The sequence below is a fragment of the Nannospalax galili genome, unplaced genomic scaffold (genome assembly GCF_000622305.1).
Source record: "Nannospalax galili isolate Female #2095 unplaced genomic scaffold, S.galili_v1.0 scaffold675, whole genome shotgun sequence".
NCBI lineage: Eukaryota > Metazoa > Chordata > Mammalia > Rodentia > Spalacidae > Nannospalax > Nannospalax galili.
In genome coordinates, this window is record NW_008337205.1 from 2,154,952 (window position 1) to 2,168,410 (window position 13,459).

The window sequence follows — 13,459 nt, forward strand, 5'->3', positions numbered from 1 at the left end:
TCTTCTCTCCCCCCCCTCTCTCTCGTGTGTGTGTGTGTGTGTGTGTGTGTGTGTGTGTGTGTGTGTGTGTGTATGTATGTTTGCTTTTTGAGACAGGCTCTATAGCCCTGGCTGGCCTGGAGCTATGTAGATTGAGCTGGCCTCAAATTCACAGAGACCTGCCTGCCTCTGCCTCCTGAGTGCTGAGATTAAAGGTGTGTGCCACCACTCCTGCTCTTCTTGCTTTATTTTTTCTTTTGAGACAGGGTTTTTCTATAGCCCTAGCTGGCCTGGAACTTGCTATGTAGAGCAGTAGACCAGGCTAGTCTCAATCTCAAAGAGATCTGCCTGTCTCTGCCTCCTGAGTACTGAGATTAAAGATCTGTGCTACCATGCCAGCCCCTTCTTGGGTTTAAAAATTTTTTATTTTATGTGTATGAGTGTATTGCCTACATATGTAGTACACCTGTGTTGTGCAATCCTCAGGGAGGTCAGAAGAGGAGGTTAAGATTCCTCTGGAACTAGAGTTACAGACAATTGTTAACCGCCATGTGCGTGCTGGGAATTGAACTCTGGTCGTCTGCAAGAGCAGTCAGTGCTCTTAACCACTGAGGTACCTCTCTAACCCCTGTTCTTGGATTTTTTGAGGTAAGGTCTCACACTGTAGCCCTGGCTGGCTTAAAATACATAGCCCAGGCTATCCTCAAACTTGTAGCAATCCTCCTTTCTGTCTCCCCAGTGCTAGGATTACAGGAGGTGTAGTAACCCATGTACTACCATGCCTGGCCTGTCTAGTTTTTCTCACTGTGAAATTCTGGCTGTATGACATAGGCGAGTCAACTTTTAGCCCACTTAGGTGGCCTGGATCTGATCTGGGCTGGTGGACAGTGGCAGGGAATGGGTTGTTGACTAGTCTTTGGACGTGGGATGTGGGGTTAGGGGAGAAAGCCTAAAAGGGTAGGACAGTTCTGGGGACTTACCTGGGGCCAGGCCATTGGGTTGGAATGGGTTGGTGGAAGGCAGCTGGGGCTGGGCAGGGGTGGCGAATGGGTTGGTGAAAGCTGCCCAGGACAGAAAAGCAGAGAGGTTGTTGAGTATTCCTTTCAATCTTGGGTGCCTGTCTTGGATCCCCTCCCAGGTCTCCCCAGGTAGGACTTACCTCCAAAGGGGAGCCCTGTGTTGCCACTGACACCTGTTGAGACCGACTGCAGCGGGGAAACTTGACTGGGCATCCCAAAGACACTGATACACAGAGAGAGGTGGAGATGGGCATTTTTCAGCAAGGACAAAGCAAGCGTATTATGTTATCCCAGACCAGGCCAGGGAGCCAGGAGGAAGCAAGCAGGCTGGGAAAATGCCACCAATCTTCAGGTGAGTCACCCCCATGATTACCTGCCAGGGAGACCTCCAGCTGCCACCCCAGGTCCCAGGAGGCCACCCACATCTGCTAGACTGTTGGGCTGACTGGTGGTTGCAAGAGGAACGGCACCAAACGGAGATGCCAGGCTGCTCCCTGGATGAGGTAGATCAAACAAGGAGAGCTGAGGTGAGACCAGAAGGAAGGGGCAGGAAGGAAGATGGAGGTGGGGGTGGAGGAGTGTAGTCATGGCAGGAGGGATCCCTTGGATTCTGAGCCAGCCCAGGTTTCCCAGGACCACCTAGTATGGGACAGCCATCTCCTGCAGAGACTTCAAAGCAAGGCAGTAGCCCAGGCCTTCTCCAGCTGCCTAGTGCTACAAGCTCCCACTTTGAGAAGGCAATTCCTGATGTCAGCCATCCCCTCTTGCTTTGTTAAAGTGACATTCCTCTTTTTTAAAAGCAGTTTTTATTTTGACTTTATGTGTATGAGTATTTGCCTGCACATATGTAAGTGTACCACATGTGTGCAGTACCTGTGGAGGCCAGAAGAATGTGCCAGATTCCCTGGAACTGGAGTTACAGACAGTTGTTGAGTTGTCATGTGGGTGCTGGGAACTGAACTCGGGTCCTCTGTAAGAGCAACAAGTGCTCTTAACCTTGAACCATCTCTCTTACCCCTTTCTTTTTTGAGACAGGGTCTTACTATATAGCCTTGGCTGGCCTCAAACTCACTATGTAGACCAGGCTGGCCTGGAGCTCACAGAGATCTACCTGCCTCTGTTTCTAGAGTGCTGGGATTCAAGGTATGCACCACCATACCCATTTTTTTTTTCAGCATTAAACAAAAATTCTCCCTTCTCTTTTTTGACAGGGTCTCAGGGTCTTAAACTCTCCTTTATCCTCTTGCCTCAGCTTCCTAAGTGCTAGGATTATAGTAGTGCACTGCTATGCCTGGTGTATGTGGTACTGGTACTGGGGATTGAATCCAGGGCTTTGTGTATACAAGACAAGCAGCCTACTGAGCTATATTCCAAGCTTCTAAGCTGAGGGTCAAATCCAGGGTCCTGTGCATGCTAGACAAGTCAGAACTATGTCTCAAGGCTTTGATGTTTTTTAGACAGGGTCTATGTAGCCCAGGCAAGCCTCAAACTTGTGGCAATCCTGCCTCAGCCTGAGTGTTGAGATTATAGGAATGAGAGACCATGCTCAGTATTTACTTTTCTTTTTGTGGGGTGGTGAACCCAGGGCCTTGTACATGCAGGCAAGTGCTCTGCCATTGAGCTACATCCTAGTTAAAGTTTGGCCTTTAGAAGGAGCCAGCACTATAATCTGAATTTCTATTTTCCTCTTCCTCTAAAGGCTATATTTATTTTTTAAATTTTTATTTAGTGTGTGTGCAGGTTTGAGTATACCATAACATGCACGTGGAGGCCAGCAGACAACTTTTGGGGGGTGGCTCTCCTTTGTGGGCACAGGGCCTCTCCTTGTTTCTGCCCTGCTGTGTGCTTCAGGCTGGCCTCTGAGTTTCTGCATGATTCTCCTGTCTCTGTCTCACAATTCGTCATGGGCATGCTGGAGTTGCCAGTGTGCATCACTGCCTCTTGCTTTTTACATGAGTTCTGGCGACTGAACTCGGGTCTTCAAGCTTGCATGGCAAGTGCCCTTCACCCACTGAGCCATCTCGCTGGCCCCCTTCTATGCCTTCCAACCATAGGATGTAAGGCTGGTGGATCTGGGTCAGGCCTTTCCCCAGTCTGCCTGCCTGACTCAGAGTACACAAGGTTTCTGAGCAAACACAGCTTCCTCCTTCAGATGAGTCAACTCGCCAGTACAGCACGGGTGTCCATGTCTGGCTGCTTCCCTGGGGAGGCCCAGGCCTTTAGTCCCAGCTGACTCCTGTCTGGACTGCAGCCTGGGAAGTGCTTCCCTGTGGACACTAGAGGGCAGAGCTAGTCTTAACCCAGGTTCCCCACCAGCTCCAAAGCTGCACTTTTTTACTATTTCTTTTTTTTTTTGGGGGGGGGGTCTTTTTGAGACAGGGTCTCCCCCTGCCTCGAACTTGCTGTGTAAATTTGGCTCATCTTATCTCACAATGATCAACCTGCCTCTGCCTCCAGAGTGCTGGGATTAAAGTCAAGCCCCACCAGACTGGCTCTTCCTCTGACTTCTAATAAAAGTGTATTTTCCCTCCCTTCCTTCCTCCCTCCCTCCCTCCCCCTCTTTCCTTCCTTTCTTCCTTTGTGTGTATGTATGTGAGTTAAGCGTGCATGGCATGACAGACATGAGGAGGTTGGAGGACAATTTATGAGAGCTGGTTCTCTCCTTCCACCATGTGAGTTTTACAGCTCAAACTCAGGTCATTGAGTTTGGCAGCAAGCACCTTTATCCAGTAAGCCTTCTTGCTGACCCCAGGAGTTGCACTTTAGAAATCTCCCTTCTCTATATCTGTCAGAAATATAAAAATAAAACCTAGCTGGGTGTGGTGGTGCACACCTTTAATCCCAGCACTTGTGAGGCAGGCAGATCTCTGTTGAGTTCAAAACCAGCCTGGTCTACATACTGAGTTCCAGGCCAACTGGGGCTACAGGGAGACCCTGCCTCAAAAAGATCAAAAAACACCAAAATAACCTAAGGAGCTGGAGAGATGGCTCAGTGGTTAAAAAGCACTGGCTGCTTTTTCAAAGGACTAGGTTTGGTTCCCAGCACCCACATGGTAGCTAACAACCATCCGTAACTCCAGTCCTAGGAGACTGAATGCCCTCTTCTGACCTCCATGGGCACTGCATGACATGGGTGCATTTAGACTCATACACATAAAATAAATAAATAAATAAAAGCTAGGTTGTCAGGAGATGCCCAGTTCTCAGAATTTATCAATGGTGCTCTCTCTTATGGTGCTACCAGGGGCTGGCACGTGTCGGGTTAATATTCCACCACAGAACTACAGCCCCAGTCCAAAAGCTCCTCTTTCAAGACAGGGTCTCATGTATCCCAGACTAGCCTCAAACTTCCTATGCAGCTGGGCATATTCCTTTTTGTTTTGGAGGCAGGGACCCCCTGTAGCCCCAGCTGGCCTGGACTCCCTATGTAGACCAGGCTTGCCTCGACCTCACAGAGATCCATCTAACTCTGCTAAGATTAAAGGTGTGTGCCACCATGCCCAGTTTGTGACCTTGAACTTCTGATCTTCCTGTATCCATCATCCTGAGTGCTGGGGTGACAAGTGTGACCCTCCACATCGAGTTTATGTGGTGCCAGGGACTGAAGCCTGGACTTCGTACATGCTAGGCAAGCACTCTACCAACCAAGCTACCTCCCTAGGGCACTTGTTTTGAAGATAGAGACTTACTCTGTAGCTTAGATTAGCCTGAGACTATGTAGCCCAGGCTATCCTTCAACTTGTGGTGGACCTACCACTCAGTTCCTTTTCTTTTCCTCCACTCACCCCCTGCCTCTCAAAGCAGGCTGGCCTCAAACTTATTAGGTACCCCAGGTTAGTCTGAACTCTTGAGTCCTGCTCTGGACTCTCCTGACTCAGACTCATGATCACTAGAAGTACAGATATGAGCCAATATGCCTAGATGAGGAAAGCCTCTGAAGGGAAGGGTTTAAACCAACCTTAGATTGGGGTGTAGTTCAACTGAAGAGTGTTCTAAGCATGCATGAGTCCCTGAGTCAGATCCCCGCCATCACAAAAGATACATGAAGAAGAAAGCTGTTTTTGTCATTTTTACCCAGTGCTCCCTTTCCCAGGAAGCCTCTCTCTGGCTATTCTATTTGTTTTGCTTTGTTTTTTGAGACAAGAACTCCATATGTAGACCAGGTTGGCTTTAAACTCCCAGAGATCTGCCTGCCTCTGCTGGGATTAAGGGACTGTGCCACCACACCCAGCTTAAACTGTATATTCTTACATTGATTTCCACTCCTGCTAACAACCCACAGGAGGGAGGGTCCACATCTCCCAACAATGCTGCTCATTGCCAATCTTTAAACGTTTTTGCTAGGCTGTTGAGACAGCTCAGCTGATAAGGGCATATTGCTGCCAAGCCTGGACACTGAACTTGATTCCCAGGATCCACATGGAGGATGAAGAACTGATTCCCATAAGTTGGCCTCTGATCTTCACACTCATGATGTGGCATGCACACCCCCAAATAAATAAATAAATGAAAAATTAAGGGTTTTTTTTGAGATAGGGTCTCCCTATAGCCCCAGCTGGCCTGGAACTCAGAGATCTGCCTGCCTCTGCCTCCCCAGTGCTGGGATTAAAGGCCTGTGCCACCACGCCCAGCTAAAATTTTTTTTTTAAACAATATAATGTACAAAAGTATCTTATTCCAGCTTGTATTTCTCTGATTGGCGAAGCAAAACATAATCCCATTTTTTCTCTGTTTCTATTGTCAGTATTCCATTCTTCTTTTATTTACAGGAGTTTAAGAAAATACAGAGATTAACATTTGTCAGTTCTTACCTTGCATCCCCCTCCTGTCCCCTCTGTACCTTTCAGGCTTTGTTCACTCCTGGAACAGGATGTCTAATTCTTATTTGTTGGAACTGATGGAAATTTCCCTAGTATGCTGTCCAACCATGAAGAGTTATATGTTTTAAAAAAATATATTGAGGGCTGGGTATGTAGCTCAGTGGTACAGTATATAATTAGCATGGGTGAAATCACCTGCTCTATAAGTTAGGGAGGGAGGGGAAAATGGGAAAGAAGGAAAGTAGGAAGGGGAAAGGGAAGGCAGGATGAGAAAGGGAGGGATGGAGGGAAGGAGAGGAGGAAGGAAGGGAGCAAAGGGAAAAGGGGGGAAAATGAGGAGGGAGGGAGGAAGGAAGAGAGGGAAAGAGGGACGGAAGAGAAGGAAAGGAGGGAGGAGGAAGAAGATATCCTATGGGCTGTGTATAAAGTTCTACCTCTAACTAGAGCAAACTTGTCAAGCACTTACTGGCCATCCTGTCCATCTTACGTGTTAGTCCTGTGAACATATCATAGTCTCCTCTGGTGGCTTGTTAAACTGTCATGGTGTCTAGTAGTTTGTACTTTGTGGGTCTCAGGGTTAATTGCCAGTTACTTTAAGGATGTAATTATGAAAATTTCTTTGTGGATTTTAACTTCAATTTTTTTTTTCTTTTTTGTCTTTTTGAGACAGGGTCTCTCTGTAGCCCCAGCTGACCTGGAACTCGCTATGTAGACCAGGCTGGCCTCGAACTCACAAAGATCCGCCTGCATCTGCCTACAAAGTGCTGGGATTAAAGGCATGCGCCACCTTGCCCAGCTTTAACTTCAATTTTTTTTAAAAAAATTTTTATTATTTTTATGTGTGTATTGCCTGCATGTAGATAAGTCATGCAGTGCCCTTGGAGAACAGAAGAGGCTGTCAGATCCCCGAAACTGGAGTTACGGACAGTTGTTAGCTGCCATGTGGGTGCTGGGATTTGAACCTGGGTTTTCTGAAAGAACACCCAGTGTTCTTAACTGCTAAGCCATCTCTCCAGCCCCTTAACTTCATTTTTTTACATTATTTATGCATTTATTTATTTGTGTGTGTGCATATGGTTCATGTGGAGATCAGAGGACAGCTCTGCAAGTGGGTTCTTTCTTCTACCATGTGGGTTCCTGGGATCAATTTCAAATCATCAAGCTTCGTGGCAAGTGCCTTCTACTTTTTAACTTTCATTAGTATTTCTCTTCTGTTCCATTAAAAAAAAAAAAACAACAACAAAAAACAACACAAAGAGGTTGGTGGTGAAGGCCTGTAATCCTAGCTATTCAAGAGGACTGAAAGTTCAAGACAAGCCTGGGCAACTTAGTAAGACCTGTTTCAAAATAAAAATGACTGAGGATATAATCAGAAGTAGTGCCGTACTGGACAGTTTTAGTGTCAACTTGACACACCTGGGTTGAAGGAGCCTTAATTAGTGAATTGCCTTCATTGGATTGGCCTCCGGCCATGTCTGTGGGGCATCTTCTTGATTATTGAGTAATGTGGGAGGGCCCAGCCCACGGTGGGTGGTACCACCCCTGGGCAGGTAGGCCTATGTTGTGTAAGAAAGCAGGCTGTGGGGCTGGAGAGATGGCTCAGCGGTTAAGAGCACTGACTGCTCTTGCAGAGGACCTAGCTTCGATTCCTAGCACCCACATTGTGGCTACAAACCATCCTTAACTCCAGTTTCAGGGGAATCCAAAGCCCTTTTCTGACCTCCACGGCATTGCACAACATGGGTGCACTCACATGCAGGCAATGCACGCATACACATAAAATAAATAAAAAAGCAGGTTGAACAGGGGCCAGGGGAACAAGCCAATTCGCAGCGTTCCTCTGACCTATACTTTTGCTCCTGCCTCCATGTTCCTGCTCTGAATTCCTACCTTGGGCTTCCTCAGTGATGAACTGTGACCTGAGAGATGTAAGCCAAATAAACCCTTTCCTCCTCAAGTTGGTATTGGTCAGAGTATTTTGTCACAGCAATTGAAGGTAAACTACAGCAAGTATCTACCTAGCATTCCCCAGTGAGGAGCCAGGGGCATGGCTCAGTCATAGAGAACCTGCCTAGAATCCTCCAGTGAGGGGCTGGGGTGTGGCTCAGTCATAGAGCACCTGCCTAGAATCCTCCAGTGAGGGGCTGGGGTGTGGCTCAGTGGTAGAGCACCTGCCTAGAATCCCCCAGCAAGGGGCTGGGGTGTGGCTCAGTCATAGAGCACCTGCCTAGAATCCTCCAGTGAGGGGCTGTGTGTGTGGCTCAGTGATAGAGCACCTGCCTAGAATCCCCCAATGAGGGGCTGGGGGTGTGGGTCAGTGATAGGGCACCTGCCTAGAATCCCCCAATGAGGGCTGAGGTTGTGGTTCAGTGGTACTTTGTTTGCCTGAGGCCATAGTTCAATCCCAAGAACCACAAAATCAATCAATTAAAAGCCACCCTGCAGTCAGAGTAGCACAGTGGGAAGGTTGTGGGTAGAGGGTCAGGAAGTCTCAGCTCTGCCACTATGTGTTGTACAACTTGAAAACCTGCTTAATTACCTTATTTATAAAACAGCTCAATTTTATAAGTGTGTTTTTCATTCTGGGGATGGAACACAGCGTCTCAGCATTCTAAGCACACATTTTATCACTGAACCATACCCTAGCCAGGCTACATTTTAAAGACCTCAAAACCCTCTGACTAGAAGACCTTGGGTAGGCTGAGAGGTGGAAAGAACTCACCAAAGCTGTAACTCCCGGTTAGCATCCGACTGGCTGGCAATGAGGATGGAGAGGAAAAAGCAGGGTAGAGGAAGGGAGAGAGACAATGTGAGTCACTGGCTTGCCCCTGGACATTTGGTCTCAGCTGCCTGTGCCTGCTGTCCAGAACATCCAAAGGATGAGAGGCAGCCCCAGGGCTAAGGAGGCCAATGTCTGGGGGCTTGGAGAAGAACTGAAAAGTGTTTCCAAAGGTATCTCCAGAGTCTTCTTCAATTAAAAAAAAAAACTTTGCTGTTACAGGGATGAGTGTGGGCTTCTAGAGATTACCTTGAACTTGACCTATCTATCTGCTTGATCCTTTGGGGCAGCATATTATAGACAATCAAAACACCTTAGGGGAACAGGTCCTACCCACGTACATTTTCCAGGACTCAGGTTTCCTGTATTTCCTGAGGGGCTAGTGACATGGCTCAGTGGATCAAAAGAGCTTGTAGTTCATGCCTGATAACCTGAGTTTGATCCCTGGAACCCACAGTGGAAGGAGAGAGTCTTGAAAGTTGTCCTCTGACCTACACGAATGTTTTGGCATGCTTGCCACCCCCCAACATGTACGTACACACACACACACACACACACACACACACACACACGAAAAGAAGTAGAATTTCCTGGGGTAGAAACCCCTGTCAAAATTGTAGCTGGTTTCCTTACATGAAAAACAGAGCCACAGTGCCCCCTGTCTGAGAGTGACATGCACCACATCCATGGTTCCAGGAGAAGCAAGTGACTCTTTCCTAAGGTGAGTGAGGATGTGAAGGAAGGGTGATGTATGGAAGTAGATGGCTGATGCTGTTGAAAGAGACTCATGGAACGGGTGGGGCAGTTTACCTGTGGGAGTTGGCTGGGCCTGGAATGGGGTTTGACCTGCTGGAGGAAGGCTTCCGAAGGCTGAAGAGCCAGGGCTGCTGCTGAAGGCATCAAAGTTGGCAAAGCCCCCATGGGCAGGAGTCTGGCCTTTAGGTGGAGGGAATATAAAGGTTGCAAAGAGGGGACTGGAGAGATGACTCAGCGTTAAGAGCACTGGCTGTTCTTGCAGAAGACCCAGATTCGAATCCCAGAGCGTGCACTTGTGCGCGCACACACACACACACACACACACACAGTGGTTAACAACCATTCATAGTTCCAGTTCCAGGGAATCTGACACCCTCTTCTGACCTTCATGGGTATTTCATGACACAGGTGCACCTTTACACAAGCAGGCTAGATACTCATACACATTAAAAAAAAAAAAAAAAAAAAGGTTGCAGAGAACTGTTTACATGATCAGGCATGGTGGCGCACACCTGTGATTCCCAACACTCAGGAGGAAAGGGTGGGAGGATCGTGAGTTCAAGACCAGGCTGGGCTACTTAGCATGTTCTTGTCTCAAAAACCCGAGTTCAATCCCCAGAACCCATGTAAAAAACCAAAACAAAACCACAAAAAAAACAACAACCAGACACTGTGGTATGCTTGTAATCCCAACATGACACAAAGAGACAGGTGGATCTCTGGGACTGACTGGTCAGCCAGCCTAGCCTACTTGGCAGGTCTCAGTGAGAAACTGTCTAAAAAGATGGAGGCTGGAGAGATGGCTCATCAGTAAAGCTGCACTTGCAGAGGACCCAGGTTCGGTTCCCAGCACCCACATGGCTGAGAGCAACCAGCTGTAACTCCAGCTCCACAGGCTCCAATGCCGTCTTCTGACCTCTGCGGACACTGCACACTTGTGTAGGCAAAACACTCATACACATAAATTTTTTTTTTAAGGTGGACAGTACCTGAGGAATAACACCCAAGGTTGTTCTCTGGTCTCAACATGCACATGTGCACATATATGAATATGCACAACACAAAAAGGGAATGATTATACAACTCTTGGTTCTCTAACTTCAGCTTCCTAAATACTGGGATTACAGGCATGCACTACCACGCCCAGCTCCCTTCCCATCTTAGCAGAGAGAAATTAATAAAACAGACTCTTTGAGGTACTGGCCAGATGGCTCCATGGTTAAGAGCACTGGCTGCTCTTGTAGAGGACACAGTTCAGTTCCCAACACCTACATGGTGGCTAACAAAACCTCTTTAACTCCAGTTCCAGGGTCCCTTTTCTGGCCTCTATGGGCACTTCCATACATGCAGACAAGACATTCACATTTTTTTAAGGCTCTTCCAATGTTAAAGGAGATGCTACGAGCTGCCAGCTCTAATGCTTTATGGCCAAACCCTCAAATACAATGCTTGCTTTCTCTGTGACCCCAATCCTGCCAGTCACATAGAACAGTCAGTGCCAAAGGGACTAAATAAGTCTACAGGACATAAGCAGGTTATTGTCACTCACCTCCAAAGGCTGGGAATGTGGCGAAGGCTGGCACCACCTGAGGAGCAGCAAAGGGGTCTCCACCGATATCAGCCAGCAGGTCAGTGCTGGCTTTCTTGGTGGATGAATTGGAAAGAGGCTGAGCGCTCCGGGCCGTTCGAGCCTGAGACTGGCTGGCAGACTCAGGAAAGAATTGCATGTGGCACTTAGAATCCCACACACAACCTAGACCCCTCCAGAGCTCCCCAGGCTTCCCCCAGACAGGTAAACAGAAAAAGGAAAGACTGAAGTCGGTGCCTCAGCTAAGAGGGTTCCCATGTGGAGGTTGCCCAAGTCCCCCTTATAACTCAGCTAGTCCTCAACCCAGAACATCAGCCCTAAGAACTAGGTATTTTAGAAAACCTTAGTCAGGTGACACTGAAATACATGGGAAGATGTCCCACAATGCCTAGGGTTTGCTACCAATTCATCTTTCCTAGGTACTGGAAGCACTGTCCTGGCCCCTTGGAGGACAGGTCAGGATGGAGGGCAACATTGTGATTTCCTTAAATACCACTTCCTGTTGGGGTCTGTCTTGCAAAAAATCTGAGGTACAGGGGACAGGAGAGATGGCTCAGGGGTTAAGAGCACTGGCAGCCCTTGCAGAGGACCCAGGTTTGGTTCCCAACACTCACATGGTAGCTAACAACCACCTGTAACTCCAGTTCTAGGGGATCCAATGCCCTCTTCTGGCTCCTGTGGGCACTTAAATACATGCAAAACACTCATATACATAAAATTAAAAAAAAAAATCTGAGGTCCAGAGGTGACAGATGCAAGCCAACAGTAACAGCAGGGCTGAGAACTTATAGTGCCTGTGTTGTTTGTCTGCTACATCCAGGGGGTCTGACTTATTTAGGAAGGATACACTCACCTCACAGTCTAACTAAATCTCAATAGGAATCTGAGTATCAGCTCTGAGGGTTACCTGGCTTGATGTGGAAGCAACGTCCGAGAGAGACGGCACGGCATCCCCCAGAAGTGTACGCAGGGGCTTCCCTTCTGGGATGGAGCCTGGCACAAGGGTGGAGGCACTGCCTTTGGTATAAGAAGGCCCTTTGACTTGCTCTGGGGGGACATACCTGTGAGAAAGAACAGTTAAGCTGTAAGGAAAGTTAAAACTGTGAATCATGCTCAGCAGAGGTGCTTGGGAAAAACACAGGCTCCAGGGGTCAAAGACTTTTTTCTTCACTAAGTACCCTTTAGGAATAGAGAATTTAGCAATTGTGGTGGGTAGCTTTGTCAACTTGACACACCTGGGTAGAAGGAGCCTCAATTGGGGAATTGCCTCCATTGGACTGGCCTGTGGCCATGTCTGTAGGGCATCTTCTTGATTATTGAGTGATGTATGAGGGCTCAGGCTACTGTGGGCAGTGCCACCCTGGGCAGGTGGTCCTGTGTTACATAAGAAAGCAGGGTGTCGGATCCCCTAGAACTGGAATTACTGCCATGCACGTGCTGGAAATCAAACCTGAGACCTCTACAAGAGCAGTCAGTGCTCCTAACTGCTGAGTCATCTCCCCAGCCCGTTTTTGTTCATTTTGAGACAGGGTCTTATGTAGCCCAGGCTGGCCTTGAATTGCTGATCTCCTCCAGGGTGCTGGGATTAGGTGTGTAACACATCCAGGCTTTATTGAATTTTTTTTCTGCATGAATGCTCCGTCTGTTCTAGGTTGTGTCTATTTGTCCTCTTCTTCAAAAAAAATTATTTAGCATATGTTAATTAGCAAAATAATGGTTCTCTCCTCTTTTAAAAATGATCTTATTTACTTATTTATTTACTTTGGGATAGTCTCCTGATGTACCCCTAGCTGTCCTCAAACTCACTATGTAGACCTGGCTGTTCTTGAACTCACAGAGCTACATCTGCTTCTGCCTCCTGTATGTGGGATCATACTCCAAGCCTGGCCTGATAACAGCTGCCTACAGAGGCCAAAAGAAGGCATTAGGAGTCAGGCATAGTGGCAGACCCCTTAAATTCCTGCACTTGGGAGGCAGAGGCAGGTGGATCTCTGTGAGTTTGAGGCCAGCCTTGTCTACATAGCAAGTTCCAGGCCAGCTGGGGCTAAAGAGGGTATCAAATCCCCTGGAGCTGGAGTTACAGGTAGTTGTGAGCTGCCCAAAACAAGAGTGTTGGGAATAGAACTCTGGAAGAATAGCAAACTCTCGTAACTGCTGAGCCGTCTCTCCAATCCCACTCCTCTTTTTATTTTTTTGTCTTTTTGAGACAGGGTCTCCCTGTAGCCCCAGCTGTCCTGGAACTCACTATGTAGACCAGGCTGGCCTCGAACTCACAAAGATCCGCCTGCCTCTGCCTCCCATCCCACTCCTCTTTTTTTAAACTTATTTTTAAAACTTATTTATTTCTTGTGTGGGGGGGGCAGTGGTACATGCAACTGTACACATGTGGCAGTCAGGATGACTTGAAGGAGTTGGGTCTCTTCTTCCACCACGTGGATCCCTGGGATCAAATTCAGATCATCAGGCTTGGCAAACGTTTTCTTTACCTGCTGACATCTCTTGATATCTCAAACCATCT

At 47.8% G+C, this 13,459-nt stretch overlaps 1 protein-coding gene across 3 annotated transcripts in view; it reads right to left on the bottom strand.

The window, feature by feature from the left end:
- The window catches only part of Agfg2 (ArfGAP with FG repeats 2), a 41,290-nt gene that overhangs the window by 6,456 nt on the left and 21,375 nt on the right, over positions 1 to 13,459 (bottom strand). The window contains exons 4-10 of one of the 3 annotated variants that reach the window (XM_008832357.3): positions 11,849 to 12,002; positions 10,903 to 11,062; positions 9,408 to 9,533; positions 8,541 to 8,573; positions 1,372 to 1,492; positions 1,139 to 1,221; positions 960 to 1,040 (exon numbers count right to left, since the gene is read on the bottom strand). In XM_008832357.3, coding sequence (XP_008830579.1) covers positions 960 to 1,040; positions 1,139 to 1,221; positions 1,372 to 1,492; positions 8,541 to 8,573; positions 9,408 to 9,533; positions 10,903 to 11,062; positions 11,849 to 12,002 — 758 coding nt within the window. The remainder of the gene's footprint in view (positions 1 to 959; positions 1,041 to 1,138; positions 1,222 to 1,371; positions 1,493 to 8,540; positions 8,574 to 9,407; positions 9,534 to 10,902; positions 11,063 to 11,848; positions 12,003 to 13,459) is intronic. The other 2 variants (XM_008832358.3, XM_008832359.3) reach the window with 2 other exon arrangements.